We start from the raw sequence: 16916 nt of genomic DNA, 5'->3' as shown, positions 1-16916 counted from the left end.
TAAACACGTTATTTATTTATTTTGGTTGCGTGGGTGTGAGAAAGTACGGAAGGGAAGAAATGTTAAATGAAAATAAACAAAAACGTTAATTTGTGGGTAACCTACCCCTTTAAGTGTGCGTCAGTTGACTCCGCCCCCGTCAGTTTATTGGGCTGAACTGGCTCTTTCGCTCCACCCGGGAAACGTTTGAAAATACAACTGAAGGGAGGAGACCGAATAAGTCAGTTAACTGCTAATATAATCACGTTTAGCTTATTAAAAGCATTGTTCGTCGTGTATTGTAGCCAAATTTTAGCTATCTAACTTACTTCAGTGATGTCTGAGGAGGTTGCTTGCTCAAAGCCAGAGGGGGAGATGAGAGAGGAATCTGAAAACAGCGTGGAAATAATCATCAAACTGACCAGTGAAGATTCCGTAGATGATCCAGAATCAGATCATCATGATGTCGATCAACGGATAGACGGAAATACAGAGTCTAGCTGTACTGAGATCGGACTACTAAACCCCTCTCGGGTTTCAAAAGGTTTGTCATGTTTGTATATCTGTATGAATGACTGATTTATTGCCTTTAACTTTTACCTTCTTGCCCGTCGGTGACATTATTTTCCTTATTGATCAAGGTTGCTCTCGTCTGAAAATAATAAAAACCATCACAGAAGTTTTGATGGTTTTTATCATTATCAATGGGAGTTAGTTAGATGGGATTAATGGAAACTATATGGGTAGCTACTGCTTGGGGTGGGTGGGTGGATGGGAACCAATAAAACATTATTAAATCCTACTTGAATAAGACCCAAACACACTAAAGGATTTTTTTCATGGTAAATAGCTCATAAGTGCATAATGGTATTGTTTAAAAACCATCAGAATTTGTATTATTTTTTCATCAAGACTAGCTATGTCATTAACTAGGATTTAACTGTGGAACATTGCTGACTGTTGTTCAGGAAGTAGATTGTGACAATATATTCCAATTGTTACTTAACTTCCAGATTTCTTCTTTCTTTCTTTCTTTAATTATTTTCAGAGTTATTTCAAACAGAAGATGACGATGATGATGATGATGACGACAGCGGTACCCATTATCTAAACATCGATGAGGGAACCTGCACACATCTAAGGCGAGCAGAGAGGCCAGGAAACGGAGAACTGCCGGACACCTTCCAGACAGATCACCTTCTGTACTACGAGAGATTCAAAGCATATCAGGACTACATGCTTGGTAACAGTTCAAACATTTCAAACACAGGGGTTATAAAGGACTGTATAAGTGTATTAAAAGTAGTTGAAATGTTTCACAGGTGACTGTAAAATATCTGAAGTGGAGGCCTTCACTGCCGAGTATCTTGAGAAGATTGTGGAGCCATGTGATTGGCAGGCTATATGGCACACTGATGTGTTTGATGTGGTGGTAGAGGTAAGTAGATTGAGGCGTGATTTAAATACAATTAAAACATATGTTTGGGTATCGACTGTTAATGCTTGAGCAACTACAATAGACTTTGAAAGCTGAGTGTTGCTGTTGCAGGTTGTTGATGTGGACTGTAAAGAGCTAAAGGCAAAGGTGGAGCTGGTAGTACCGATGCAGTGTGAAACCAGAGGCTGTGAGCTTACTGAAGAGTCCATGAAGGATTTGCTAGAGGCCACGCTTCATAAAGTGCCTCTTCTTGAACTCTGTGTGGTCTACGATGAGTCTGGTGAATTTGATCAGACTGCTTTGGCCCTGGAGCACCTCAGGTTAGTTAACTTTGTACAGTTGAACTAAAGTATATACTTTACACTTAAAGGCGGGGTGCATGATCTCTGAAAGGCAATGTTGATTTTTGAAATTACCTAAACCAACACGCCCCTACCCCAAAAGAATCTGGACCTTCTTTTGATAGATCCGCCCCACACATATGCAACCTAGGCAACGATGTCAGTTAGTAGACATGTCCCTTAAAGGATTAGTCAATTTTCTTAAAAGAAAAATCCAGATAATTTACTCACCACCACGTCATCCAAAATGTTGATGTCTTTCTTTGTTCAGTCGAAAAGAAATTATGTTTTTTGAGGAAAACATTGCAGGATTTTTCTAATTTTAATGGACTTTAATAGAGCCCAACATTTAATACTTAACTCAACACTTAAAATTTTTTTCAACGGAGTTTCAAAGGACTATAAACAATCCCAAATGAGGCATAAGGGTCTTATCTAGCAAAACGATTGTCATTTTTGACAATAAAAATAACAAATATACACTTTTAAAGCACAACTTCTCGTCATGTAGATCCGGTCGTGATGCGCCAGCTGACCCCACGCAATACGTCATGACGTCAAGAGGTCACAGAGGACGAACGCGAAACTCCGCCCCGTGTTTACAAGCGTCTTGAAAGAGGACCGTTCCTACATTGTTATATGTCAACTGATACTAATTAATGTCTTTGTGGCAGTTTATTGTTTAAAATGGTCCGCAAATTTGCGTTTTATATATGTAACACGTGACCTCCCTACGTCACAACGCATTTACAGTACGTTAGGTCACGCTGGACTGGACCTAGACGAAAAGTTGTGGTTTAAAAGTACATATTTTGTATTTTTCTTGTCAAAAATGACAATCATTTCGCTAGATTAGACCCTTATGCATCGTTTGGGATTGTTTATAGTCCTTTGAAACTTCGTTGAAAAAACTGTTAACTGTTGAGTTAAGTATTAAATGTTGGGCTCTATTAAAGTCCATTTAAATTAGAAAAATCCTGCAATGTTTTCCTCAAAAAACATAATTTCTTCTTGACTGAACAAAGAAAGACATCAACATTTTGGATGACATGGTGGTGAGTAAATTATCTGGATTTTTCTTTTAAGAAAATGGACTATTCCTTTTAATGCTGATTGGCTACAAGTGAGTTTTGGTACTTGGCCCGACTCCCTTTCCTAGTGTTTTTCAAAAATCAAACACCCTGCCTTTAAAGAAAAAAATAATACTTATGTTTCAAAATGATGTGTATTCCTAAAAGATGAAATGCTTTGTATTTGCTTACGAATAACAGCCTTATATGTAAGGGTGGTTTACCCCTCATCCAAGTGTCATGCAGATCCATAGTCTAAGCTCTTCTGAAACTTGGTTTGTGATTTTGACGGGGTTTCTCTCTGTACTGAACTGACTGGTTTTGCAAGTTTTTTGTCATTCTCACTTTCCTACACTTCTATTTACATTTACGCATTTCTCAGATGCTTTAAACCAAAAAGTACATCCCCTTACAGTGCAATAATTTCGTTATTAGCATACAGATCGAACCCATGACCTTTGTTTTGCTAATGCAATGCTTTACCCGCCCCCACTGACCGACTCTCTCTGTCCTTCCCTTTCTCTGTCCCTCTCTTTCCGTTTTGCTATCTATCCCTCTGTCCCTCTCTTTCTTTGTCCCTCTCTGATCCTCTCTCACTATTCCAACAGGTTTTTCTATAAGCATATCTGGAGAAAGTGGGACGAAGAGGATGAGGATGATGACTTCGATTACTTTGTTCGGTGTGTGGAGCCTCGTCTCAGGCTATAAGTGTCTTCTGCATGTAGGCTGAATTGCTCTGACCACCAGGTGGCAGTGTTAACAAACGAATGAATGGTTTATTGCATGACAACACCATAAATGGCTTCTTGAGTAATGCATGGGAAATTACTTTGCTAATAATGTATAGTGCAAATAAATAAGCTGTTTAATGTTTATTTCCTTGTGTTTACTGTCTGGGATGTTTACTTTGAAACTCTTGGCACATACTTAACAGTGGAAATGATGTCAGACATTAAATAGTCTAATGGCACCATTGTTACAAATTTCCTATCGAACAGCGTATTTGTGTGCATGCTATTGTTCACACCAATGTTGTTATGCTGGCCCAGTCAGGTCGGTTAACAAAAAACAAGTTATGGTTATGTTTCGTGTAGCTAATTACAAAAACTCGCACCCTTTTCCTGTCTCTCCCACAGATACTATGATATTCTGGAGGACCGCGTTCCAGCCGGTCTTGTAGCTGAGTATCATTCTCTGCTGGGTTTGTGCTTGGAAAAGTTTCAGGAGTTTTCCAGTCTAAGAAGTGGCCTGAACAGTGACTCTGAATCAGAACTAGACAATGTGTCCATGGTGGAAGGGCTGCGCATGTATGAGCAGCTGGAAGCACTTAAGCGCAAACTGCGTATTATTGAGAACCCGCTGCTCAGGTTAGTACTGCCTTTTGTGATGGATAACTATCATGCACACATATGGCCCCAGTATGGCGCAGTTCTTCGATTCCGATTTAATCAGCAAAGTAATGTGATCAATATAAATGTGATTTTTTTCGAACTTTGGGATCAATATGCACCGTTTCGTAATTTTCCTAGTGTTCAGTTTCTGGATGTTCTGAGAAAGCCTTTTTCACTAGGTGGAAAGGGTTATCTGTTAGTTCAGTGGTTTGCTGACCCACAGCACCTGCTTGTTCATTGCAGGTATGTTCTGGGATACAAGGTGAACTCTGGTCAGCAGTCATGTAGGGCGAAGGGTCCGCGTCCTGCCGGAGGCCGTGTGGTCCACCTTGTATCTGCCTCGGCCACAGTTCATCAGCTCCAAAGCTTGATAACTGACAAATTGATGCCCTGCTACTCTAGTGAAGAGTTCGAAGTGCAGGTATGTGTATAAACCTTCCTCATTTTATTGCACAGCTGGACAGAAGACCTTAAAGTCACCTTTGCAGAATAATGGTGGTGTTTTCATTTGTGCCACCATTGTAATTGGAGGTTGTGGCAGGGTGATCATGCATTTGTGCTCTGAAAGCTGTTTTTAGTAATGACAAGGCATTTGGGTGGAAAATATGATATTTGAGATGGAAAATGTCATTTAGGCTATATAGAGAATTGGATCTGAATTGAGGTTGTCTGATCATTAGGAAAAAAGCAGGTAGAGCACAATCCTCAAAGTAATCTCCCTTTCCTTTTTCTGTCTCTCTGCTCTGCGTCTGACCGCTGTCTTTTAATTTCCTGGGTTTTACCTCTTAAAGGTTAATATCTGCCTGACAGTGCTGGCCGCCTCAGAGCTCTTAGAAAAAATCAAATCATCGATTTTACTCGCGCTAGTGTAATTTTATGACCAGTAGGGCCGAGTGAATAATTTTGGCAGTAAAATCTTGAAGTGCGCTGGAGGACTACTTGCTTTTCCATCTTTTTCTCAAATTAAGATGAAAGGCTGGGTATCCAGGCTCTTGGTGATTGTTTAGTGGGCTAGACGGGTTTGAAATAAGAGGGGTTTGTTCAGAAAGCAGCTGTTGGGAGGAGGATATGATTGCTGATGTGTCACGCTGCTATTATAATGCAGGATGAGTAAAGGTTTGTTAAAATATTTTGTTCATGCACTGGCTCATGTTTGATCTCTCTTGTTCAGTGAGCTAGTTTATCCCTCAAGAACTTGTTAAGATTGTGCAGGCACGTGTGCTCTGATAACACCTACTGAGACACATTCGATCGAAATAATCAGACTAATTGTTCAATATTTTGAAATTCACAGTTTTCATTATTTGAAATCTATCTTGGGTCTCATTATGAGAGCATCCATGTTTGATTTCACTTTTCTTGATTTCAATCTTTGACATTACTTTGCTAAGTCTGTATTAAAGATATCAAGGTTCCCATGGGTCCTTGAAATCCTTGAAAGTTTGTGAATCTGAGAAAAAAAATTCAAGGCCCTGGGAAGTTTTTGAAAATATACATGCATAGATATAGATCATTGAAAGTGCTTGATTTTTTTTTTTATTTTATGTAAAAAATCCATATTATTCCCTGTGTAGAGTAGGATAATATCATAAAAATGTTAGACTTTTTAACCACATGTGCTAAACTGTTCGCTTTTTTGCATAGTTGTGTTTGACACATGAAAACGTCTCGGGTTACGTATGTAACTGTTGTTCCCTGAGAAGGGAACGAGACGCTGCGTCTCCCCTGCCATTCTTCCTGCGTCCCTGTAGCGCAATCTTTGGCAATATTTCAGATAGCGATATACTTCCAGGCTCCCGCATCACCCTGTCTTTGTCGTTAATCCTCGCCATTGATTGAATTTGATATACACATTCAGATGCACTTACCCCTGGAGGCGTCTCCAAAGTGTCACCGCAGTGACGCAGCGCGAGTTCCCTCGAAAGGGAACTCTGTAACAATGTATCTTAAAAGGTAACACGATGTAACCTTGCTTTCACTTGAAATGTGCCCCCACATTTAGTCCTTGAATTTGAGGGTATTGCATCTGGGAAGTCCTTGAAGGTCCTTGAATTTGAAGTTAACTAAGGTGTGGGAGTATATTTTCACATGTTGATCATTATGTAGGATGAGTAAAAAAAAAACTTTTTAGCTGAGTTTTTACAGACAGGCTCACATTTTATTTTTCTTCAGGATAAAGGTGATTTGAGACTGATATGTTCTTTCATTTCAAGTTTCACAGTGACCCAGTGCTCGCGGTCAGTGCGTGCTATGAAGGGGACGTGGTTATTGTGTGCCCAGGCCTCTACAACATCACCAGCTCCATCAGTATCGTTGACTCTATTGAGGTGGAAGGTAATCACATAACTCACTTTATCAACTGTCGTCACCTCGGACACCCCTGAAAACTCTTTAAATTGGTTTCAATTGGATGCGTTTGCTTTGTATTGTGATGCCGCAGTGCTCTACATGAATTCACCTTTCTCACCTGGCTGATTGCAAGGTACTTCATTTTCACAGTCCTATCTAAAACTCGGAGAAAATTACTTTTATGTATGATTCATTTCTCTTTAATAAAGCTTTGTGGTACAGCATGCTTCATAACAGTAAGTCAATAGTCTGGCACTGGGCTTTGTTTGCCAAAATGGCTCCCTGGATGTGAGTTAAATGAACGCAGCAACCGGTGCGTGATATCAGGATGCCTGCCGAGGTAATTGAGCTCGATGGCGCAGCAACAGCCACCCGATAATGGGGGCCAGAAATTAATGCAGGAATATTGTTGGCGGGCATGCGAGCGGTGAGAATGCGGGGTCAGGGTCAAGTCTCTTTATGCAAATGGACGACCTGCAAAGTCAGATAGCGATTGAAGTCAAATGAGGAAAAGGAAAAGAGGCCTTGAGGACGCTGTTTAAATAGGGAGGTTTTGTGTGCTTTGTCTGGCCCTCCTGCAGCGTCTGGGAAGCCCTGAAAATTGAGATAACAACACAGGCGGCTGCTGGCTCTACTGCAGAAGAAGAGCAACTCAATTAGGCCGTTGCCAAATTACCATAAACCAGCTCTGCTTGTTCACTTAAGGTCTTTGATTTTTAGCAAGAACGTTGCACGTTCTTCTGTCTCATGCTGCAGCTTTATCACAAACATTATTTGAAGGAGCTGTTTTTTAGAAAAGGGGAACGTCATTGAGACGTTCAAGATCATGTTTTGTAGAAGAAGCTGGTTTGTGATTTCCTCCTGTCTAGAGCATCCCACCGCTGTCAATTACGAAGAGATCTTCGAACGATTCCACTACCGTTACATGCAGACGTGGATGTGGGAATGATGGCGTGACCTTATCGGTCTATATTCAGCCCTTGGCATTTGAAAGGAGTTTGTGAGAGCTGACCAGCGTGCTGAAGTTCATCTGGGCATTGTTAGAAAACTCTTGGAAAAAATCTGCTTCGGGATCATCTGTCAGAACGCTGTGTAATGAAGCTGGGCTGTCAAAGTCAGATGCTTTGAACCGCCGCTGTCTTTGACCTGCCACCATTATCTGACACTGAGATGCTGCTTGGCTATAGGCTCTTCTGGACGCTATAGACTTCACACGTTTGTTGATGGTCATTTAAAAACCATGTGTCCAGATCGAGAGACTGTCTCATTTCCATTGAGAATGGGGTATTTTATGGAGAGGTTTTACTATAATGAGATGTCCTTAGCTGAATGTTTTGTGCAGTGATAAATGGCAGTGATCCATCAGGGTTAAGGACCTGTCAGATACCCTTAAAGAGAATAGTTCACCCAGAAATGACACTTTGTTCATCATTTAATTACCATCATGTTTTTACAAACCTGTATCATTTCTTTTTATAAATGGAACATGAGTAATTTTGGAAAATGTTAACATTAATTTTTTATTTTTCATACGTGAATGGCAACTCTAGCATCTTCCTTTGTGATCTCTCGGCTAATAGAACACAAAAAGAACATTCATTCACGTTCACTATTCACTTTCATTGTATTTAAAACAAAAACACCACAAGTGTCAAAAAGCCATCAATACATACTTGGAGAAAAAAGCAAAGCTATTTTTCTTGTCTTCTTAGGATACGGGCTGCCAGATGACGTGGTGATCGAGAAGCGTAACAAGGGTGACGCTTTTGTGGAGTCAACAGGAGCCAATGTCAAACTCTCAAATCTGAAGTTTATCCAGCGCGACGCCATTGAAGGCATCTTGTGTAAGTTTCAGATGAATCGCTTGGCCCCGTTTGCTCTTTACCAACTGCGTTCTCTGAAAACAGGCTTCAGTTAATAAATCCTGAGGGACTGCACCTCTTGAATGCAATATATCCACCAAAGGGCTGACTGGCACTTTTAGTTCAGACATTTATGTGGTCTCTAAGGCAACATAAGTCAAAAGGCAAAATAAATTTGTGGTGTTTGTGTCGTGTTTGTTTAGCTGCTTTGCTGCCTATCACCTAGACGGCATCCTGTCTGGGACTGATTAGTAAGCCTTTACACAGACAGCTACATTCTAGGAGTATGAATGATAATTTACCCAAAACAAAAATTACTCCATGGTTCACTTCCCCTCAAGCCATCCTTGATGTGTATGATTATGTTTTTCAGAAAAACACAATTGGTGTTATATTAGAAAATGTCCTGGGCTGGGTTTCCCCGATAATGATTGAACTTGGCACTTAAGACCGCTTTCTACAAGTTACTTAACGAACATTCGTTGTTCAGTTACGTGTGTTTCCCAAAGATGCACGTATAACAATCGCTCGCAGCTGGGTTTTAAGTGCTACTTGTCACCAATAGAATGACTCGAATTTATAGCAGAAGCTTGTTTAGGCTAATGATCTTCAGCTGATGTGCACTAATATTTTTTATAATATTTTTCATTATTGTTCAATGACTTTTTAAATGTTTGAATAATTTGTGCATAATGAAATATTCTTTTCCGTATTTAGTTAGGACTTGTCCCACTGCGAAATGCCTTCTGCGTTTTATATTATAGTTTCGATTATTATTATTATTATTTGTTGTTTATTATCTATGTTTATTTATTATTATGGATTATTGCATTGTACTGTAAATATTTATTTGGTTTCTTTAATCAATTTTTTTTACTGTAGATGAATTATAGCAGCAATTGGTAGGAACAATTGATCAATTTGCTAGTACCAACTTTTACCAAAATTTTACCAAATACGTTTTCCTTCTTTATTAATTTATGTTTAGTCATTTAAATTTGATTTCTCATTTGAAGTTTAAATTATTTAAATTATTATATATTTAAGTTATTTAAACAAATAAACCAAGAAGAATTAACGATTACTCCAGAGCACTCGTAGATCTACGATGATTTTCAAGTGCTACTTAAGTTACAAAGCTTTTGGGAAACAGCCCATAATTCTAAGATGTTTCGTGCAATCGTTTTTACCATCTACTTAGCCTTGCGATGCTTTTGGGAAACCCGGTCCTGGCTGTTCCAAGCTTTATAATGGTAGTAAATGGTGCTTCTGATTTGAAGCCCAAAAAAACGTGCATCCATTCTTCACAGAAATGATCCACATGGCTCCATGGGGTTGATAAAGGCGTATTTACAGCAATCAATGCGATTCTGTAAGAAAAATATCGATATTTAAGACTAAACTGACTAAGATAACTAGCTTCCAGTAATGGCGCTTGTTAATGAGAGAGTGCGTTTCTAACATATGATGTAGGACGTAGCGTACAAGACATAGTGGTGTTGTTACAAACATACCCGTTTTAGATTTCTATTTCTTGATTGCTGTTTTATTTTGCTCTCTGTGTTCTGCATTCGTCACTACACGCTACATATTGTACACTACGTGATATGCTGGAAACGCAGTCTTTCGTGAACGTGCGTTCATATGCGACGGGTCATTACTAGAAGCTTGTTATTTTATTTTTTTTAAGTTTTAAATATCGTTGTGTTCATCTGAAAAAGAGATTTTTGTATACATCGATGAAGGCTTGAGGGTGAGTAAATTATGGGGAAATTTAAATTTTTGGATGAACTGTCCCTTTAAGCCTCGTCTCTTATATATTTCCTGTCATTTGTTTTTTCCTGTCTCTTTCTATTTTTCACCCTATGTCTTTTGTCAGGTGTTCGTCAGGGCAAGCTGGAAATGGAAAATTGTGTGATGCAGTGCGAGACCACAGGTGTGATCGTACGATCAGCCTCCCAGCTGACCATGAACATGTGTGACCTTTATGGCTCGAAGGTAAACCTCACTAATTCGTACATGGCTGCACATGAATTCATCCCTTAAGAATTCCTTTTAAAACTTTGTGTCAACGGCGTAATTTATTGCACCATCATCTGGCCTGTACAGTAGTGATTACAGTACATGTGCCATGTGACGTAGTGTCTTAACTGCGTGGCTCAGCAGTAGTACTGGCCAGCAGCGTTCTTTTGATTGAATTACCATCAGCCATTTGCTAAAGTGCCTCTTTATCATTGGCCGACGTCATTATCATTTTGATGGTCGCTGTGTGCTTTCTTCAGGGAGCTGGTGTGGAGATCTACCCTGGAAGCGTATGCAGTTTGGTGGGCAACGGTATCCATCATTGCAAGGAGGGGATCCTGATTAAGGTGAGGAAGACGAATGAGCTGTGGCTCTTCTAAACGCCTATAGATTAGGCCGTCTACCTCGCGGTAACTGCTAATGGTTGCCTAGGTAACTGTAGGTATCTTGCCAGACCCAACATCGTGAGGTTGTAGAACTGTCTTAGTGTTGTACAAATGATCTAGTGGATTAAAGCAGGGGTTAGAAGCCCCTCAGGGAAGTGTGTTAGGGGAATGGGACTTCGCTGGGCACTGTGGGGCGTCTTTGATGGTGATAGCCGTGTCATCAGAGGTCGGTACACTCACGCAGTTCAGAGAAAATCTCAGAAAAGCCAATGAACACTTGGCAGTAGAAGCAAATCTTTTTTGTGGGGTGTATTTTGGGATACTTGATGGTCTGGCCCGATCACACACTTGTTGATTAAACTTTGTTAAATTTATATATTGGTTATTATCTCACCTCAGACCAAATGAAATTTTTGAAGCGTGACATGCACGCAAATGCACACTCAGGTTGAGGCATTCCGAAGGGATTTCTTCCTAATTAGCTCTAGCGGAATAATTGGATTTTATCTACCGTCCCAAAGCTTTCATGCAGTTTTGTGCATGGAGCGCTTCCCCACATTTTTCCTTGTACTGCATATGCCAAAAAGGGTTCGAGCATGCATTCGCATTTATTTGTATAGCCACGCTGCATGTTTACCTCCCCACTGCTTCTTCTTTGGCAGGATTTTGCAGACGAGCTGGACGTCATGCCTAAAATCACCATGGTGAATAATGTGATACACAACAATCAGGGTTACGGTGTTATCTTGGTCAAGCCAGGTGATGCTACAGTGGAGAATTCGCCCGCAGAGCCCAACACTGCAGGTATCTTTGTCTCATTCCCTCTGATTCTGTCACCTCAGTTCACCTGACAGTGGGGCATATGCTCAAATTAACAATAACAGTCTGTTCATTAAGGAAAGTTATTAAGAAGTACTGGTCTGTGGAGGACATGAACTATTAAACTAATACAATCGAAATAGTGACACCTGCTCTGACATTGGTGCAAAAAAGTAACCACTAATAGTTTTTCTAAAACACAATACCTGTTTTTGTTTTAGGGCAACTTGGATTAACTTTTTTGATCCACTTGACTAGGATATTTTTGGTTTATTATCAGGCATCTATTAAACCTTCTTGAGATCTTAAGTTTTGTCTTGACTAAGCCTAGGCGTCAGGCCTGTGTCAGTGGACAGCTATTAGATGTCTTTTAAACGCAAAATTGCTTGCTGAGAAGTGGACAACATATGCATATTATTACTATTATATTATTATTATTATTATCAATAATAATATTTTTTTTGGGGGGGTTGGCAAACATGGTCACTATCCACCTGTTTCTTGATGTAAATGTGGGCGCCGCCATATTTGAGCTTTCTTGTTTATGACTTCCGGTGAGCCACTAAAGCTATTGCGAAGGACACAAGTGTGTCGTTTTGACTGGCTGTTTAATGTTTATTATTTAATGTATTAGTTGCCATAATAACTAATACAAACGGAGTAAATCTCTACAAAACATTTGTTTTAACCATAATCCAATGAACAAAAACTGAATGTGTATGTGGCGCACATGCACTCACGATCTGTATTTACAAATCCATTCAGTAAAACATTTCATAGAAACTGCCAGTAAACAATAAATACAATAATTGTTTAAAAACAACTAATATTATGCTGATAAAAATATGCTGATCTAGCTGATTTATTTATTCTGCTACTATATATTATTACAAAAATGCGATTACAGTACAGAATGTATACGACATAATCTGCTTAGTTAATTTTTATAATAGTAATGTGTTTGCGCGTACTTTTGTTACGTTTTAAATGAAAAAGCAAATACTTTAAAAAGTAAGCAAATAATTTAATAAGCTCATGTCTCCACCTAGTGCGTAAGAAGCAATGTAACAATATTTTCATAAAACGAAAACAATACTCAATACATGTAACATAAGTAGTTTAATATGTTTATAATGGTTTGTTCAAATAACTAGGAATGTGTTGAATGAGAGAAATACTGCTGACTGCTTGGGACCGCGTGAAGCTCGACATGTCGACATAAAAAGTCCATTAAAAATTGCAGTTTAAAATAACTCACACCAGAGGGACAGTTGTGACATTTTAAAACATCCCCTGAAAGTTTAAAAGAATGAAGTCTTGGTAAATTCCATGTACAAACACTCGACTGACTTTCCCATTGTAAAGATACTGGTATGTGCTTTTATATTTGCGCATTAAAGACCCGTCACCTCCGATCAACAACACGAAATGATATATCTTCATATATCAAGCCACTTCTTAATAATTTCATCCTCACACTGGTTCATACATGACATGTGTAGTAAATATAAACTGTTTAAATCATGTTTTATGCATGCTCCCACTACACTGTTTTCTACCGGCTGGCTATTGAACTGGAAGTCTCGAACAAAGAAGGGAAATACATCACATCACAGTGTTCAAGAGAAAAAGCTGGATAGACCAGGGGTGCCCAAGCGTGATCCTGAAGGGCCGGTGTCCTGCAGAGTTGCAAGTTGGAGCTAAACTCTGCAGGACACCGGCCCTCCGGGACCAAGTTTGGGCACCTGTGCTATAGACTGATGTATGAAAAAGAGAAAAGTTCGATTTTCTCAGTGTTGCAAAAACAGCCTATAGATTTGAAATGACATTTATTTGAAATGGCAAATATTTCCCTAAACCTTCTTTTTTGAAATCACAATTACAATTAAAAGTGATTTTTGTAATTTCCTGAAAAAAATGTGCACCGTACTTGAAACATTCATGTTGGCCACCATGTTAGAGTTCTGAATAATTTGACTGTGCCATGTCCTTGGTTTCTTTTATTAGCAATACTGTAACCTTGCTGTTCTTTGCTTTCCTATGTCTCATCATCTTTGCAACAAATTAAATAGGCCACAACGAAACTCCCCATTATTATAAATTGCTCTACGCACGCATGCCTGCATGCACTACACCCCTATATTGCTCATGAAGGAGCCCACAGGACACGGTTTAACTGTGTGAAACGTATTCCACCTTCTCCTCTAGTAATGTCTGTGAAAATGTATCTGCTTGCATAAAATGTTTTTTAAAAATCCCCCACTGGGGCTGTCGGAAGGCCTGTCCATAATGACTGCCATCCCTACGGTACATAACTTTGGCAGGCCGCTTTTTCCTCTACAGGGCAGCTCCGTTTTGGAGAAGAGGAAAGAATGAAAATAGGCTTGACATTCAATGAAGGGCAGCTGTGAATGGAGTGTGCTGCAGGAGTGTGCTTAATTTCTGAATTGTGCTTAGCAGACGGTGTCTCAGCTTAAAGTAAAAAGTACACCCCTTCTATTTGCTTCCAGCCATCATGCCTACTTTTGTCTAATGGATACATTTTTGCATCTCTCTCCCTCTCTGGTGCTTTTTATTTGGGAAAATACAGATCCAGAATTCCCTGAAATATAAAAATATAATCAAGTAATATGTTGGCTATTATGCAGCTTAGCTGAGATCCAGTCAGACAGTAAAGGGGGTCGCACACCGGACGCGCTGCGTTGAGTCGCGTCTAGGACAACTTGGAGGTATCGTAAACCGGAAGTGCACATTAAATAGCGCAAGCTTAGTCAGATAGTGTCTACTTCAAAATGCTAAATATACGTTAGCAGCCAATGTTAATGTTTTGGGACAAATATGATGTTATTTAATGTTAATCTATGTGAGTGGCGCTCTGTGGTGCGACAGGGATTTGAACAACTTCCTGAGTCAAAGCTGGGTGCCGCGGACAGGCACCACCTGTCGGCCCCGGTGTGCGTATACTCATAGAAATCAATTTGTTCGGTTTTTTTTTTTTTTTAAATGGCGAGGTGCTGCTCGTCCGCTGTGCGACCCCCCCCCCTTAAGAGTTGCTTGAGTCTCCAGGTCTTATGGGACTGGCTTGTATTAATGTGCTGCTCAGTTATTTATGTACACTAGATACAATTAGTAGTATTATTTGTAGTCTCATTGGTGCATTCAAATAAAAAATATTTTATAGAAATTAAATTAGTTTTATTAAACATAAAACAATTTAGAAAATGCATGTTATAGTAGTGATCATTTCTTTCTTGTCTGTATTAAAGCAGCAAGTGTTTTATGGCAGTGAGTGAAGAAAAAAATACTCACACTTTTCCCTCTTTCTTATATTCTTGGAATATAGGAAGTGACTCAAGCGTTTCAGTCTAGTGTTACAATGAACGTGCGCATCATGTAATGACTTTGTCGGTAACAGCAGGGTTTACGAGCAGAATCCCTGTATTTAGGAAAGGGCTGCAGATGTGATTCAAAGCATGCTTTTATTGTACCTCCATCATTTTCAGGCTGACTACCATTCATACCTCCTAATAGTTGTGTTCAGTCTGTGCTTTATGCTTTTCCGATGATGGCTTAAATGCATAACCGGGGTTTTATCTGGTAATTCTGTGCAAACCTTTTCCCCAGTTAGACTGACATTTTCCTTTACAGTTGAGGTTTTGGATAAAATAGTGCTACCAACCAACTGTACACATTCAGAACCAGTCTATTCTCAAGCCTTATGCATCTGATCTGTTTGGCAGATAACCCAGAGGGAGAAGAGAGAGAGTCGGAGGTCGCCAGGGTCAAGACAGATGCAGATAATGATGATGGTGATGAAATGCCCAGTGTCGAGTTGGAGGAAGAAGGTCGAACCGCCACACATAGCCGCTCCATCCCTCCTGACTTCACCGAGGGCAACGATGCCATCAAGCAAGAGCTGGTTGCCACGTCGGCCAAGAAGCAAAGCCTTCATAGGAGTCGGATGAAAGCACTTGGGGGCATGCAGGCTGATGAGAATCTACTCTCACAGGAAATGTTCATTTCCATTCATGGAAATCAGTTCAGGCACAATGGCAAAGGAAGCTTTGGTACCTTCCTCTACTGATAGCATACGGCAAGCATGCACAGAAACACTTTACAGTTCGGTTCTATTTATTCCTAATTTTTTAGGCTTTGCTGCAAGTTTACTATGTGAGATTTCATTAAACGCTGGTAAAAGAAATGTGAAGTTGAAATCATGTTGAAAATATATAGATTTTAATAGCTTTTTAATGATTTTTACCAGAGCGCCATTTTGAATCACATCTGCATTGATCAGATCCAGTTCTTTGTGAACACTAACATGTATACATGTGTGTATTAACACCAAAAATATTTTTAGTTCATACAGCCACATGTTTTTGATCTGGTGCATACCTTCCAGTCGCGTTCAATACAAAATAATTCAGTCAGTGTTGTTTTTCTTGAGAGTTCTCACCGTTCCATGTTTAGCTTGACACTTTAGTTTAATGCTCACTGAATATCAAAGCAAAAGCTGTTTTGTTTGGTTTTGTCATAATTGTCTTAATATTGTGTATGAATAAATGTTTATTGGTTAAAATTGAGAATCTTCACAATTTGTGTAGTTTTCTTAAAGGGACATTCCACTTTTTTTGAAAATATGCTCATTTTCCAGCTCCCATAGACTTAAATATTTGATTCTTACCGTTTTGAAATCCATTCAGCTGATCTCCGGGTCTGGTGCTAGCACTTTTAGCATAGATTAGCACAATCCATTGAATCTGATTAGACCATTAACATTGCGCTATTTTCAATATTTTTCCTATTTAAAACTTAAGTCTTCTGTAGTTACATGTATTAAGACCGACAGAAAATTAAAAGCTGCGATTTTCTAGGCAGATATGGCTAGGAACTATACTTAGGGGTGTGCCGGTTTTCAGAATTGTTGATGCGCAAAATGCGCAAAACCCCCCACCCCCCCCAGACATACCGTCTGGGGGGGTGGGGGTGCGTTTTGCGCATTGCGACGTTCTGTACGTTGCGACGTTCATCTGTTATAGGACAACTTAGTTTGAATTAACGAGCAGACGCTGATTAGCTACTTGCTCTAAGTTTATTTAAAATAAACAGCAAAGACAACTAGCAGTGACTGTGCTTTCACCGGTATCACCGAACGACCCCCACCCTTCTTTAGACGGAGACGCATCTTCATTGTTTAAAACAAATGACCCTTCGCAGAGAGCTTGATTGACGGGTGATCCGACCAATCATACTACTTCG

The 16916-nt window shown here is 39.6% G+C and overlaps 1 protein-coding gene across 1 annotated transcript; it reads left to right on the top strand.

Annotated features, from left to right (window-relative positions):
* The first annotated feature begins 55 nt into the window (after nucleotides 1-55).
* Nucleotides 56-15871, top strand: shcbp1 (SHC SH2-domain binding protein 1). The gene is made up of 13 exons (XM_073859199.1): nucleotides 56-523; nucleotides 1028-1222; nucleotides 1302-1417; nucleotides 1529-1737; nucleotides 3437-3530; nucleotides 3963-4195; nucleotides 4463-4640; nucleotides 6433-6553; nucleotides 8281-8412; nucleotides 10310-10428; nucleotides 10713-10799; nucleotides 11501-11642; nucleotides 15398-15871. The coding sequence occupies exons 1-13, from the start codon at nucleotides 316-318 to the stop codon at nucleotides 15739-15741; spliced, it is 2178 nt and encodes a 725-aa protein (XP_073715300.1). The 5' UTR covers nucleotides 56-315; the 3' UTR covers nucleotides 15742-15871.
* The last annotated feature ends 1045 nt before the right edge of the window (nucleotides 15872-16916 follow it).

This window comes from Misgurnus anguillicaudatus, chromosome 21 (assembly GCF_027580225.2).
Source record: "Misgurnus anguillicaudatus chromosome 21, ASM2758022v2, whole genome shotgun sequence".
Classification (NCBI taxonomy): domain Eukaryota; kingdom Metazoa; phylum Chordata; class Actinopteri; order Cypriniformes; family Cobitidae; genus Misgurnus; species Misgurnus anguillicaudatus.
This window is presented reverse-complemented; position numbering and strand designations above follow the sequence as displayed.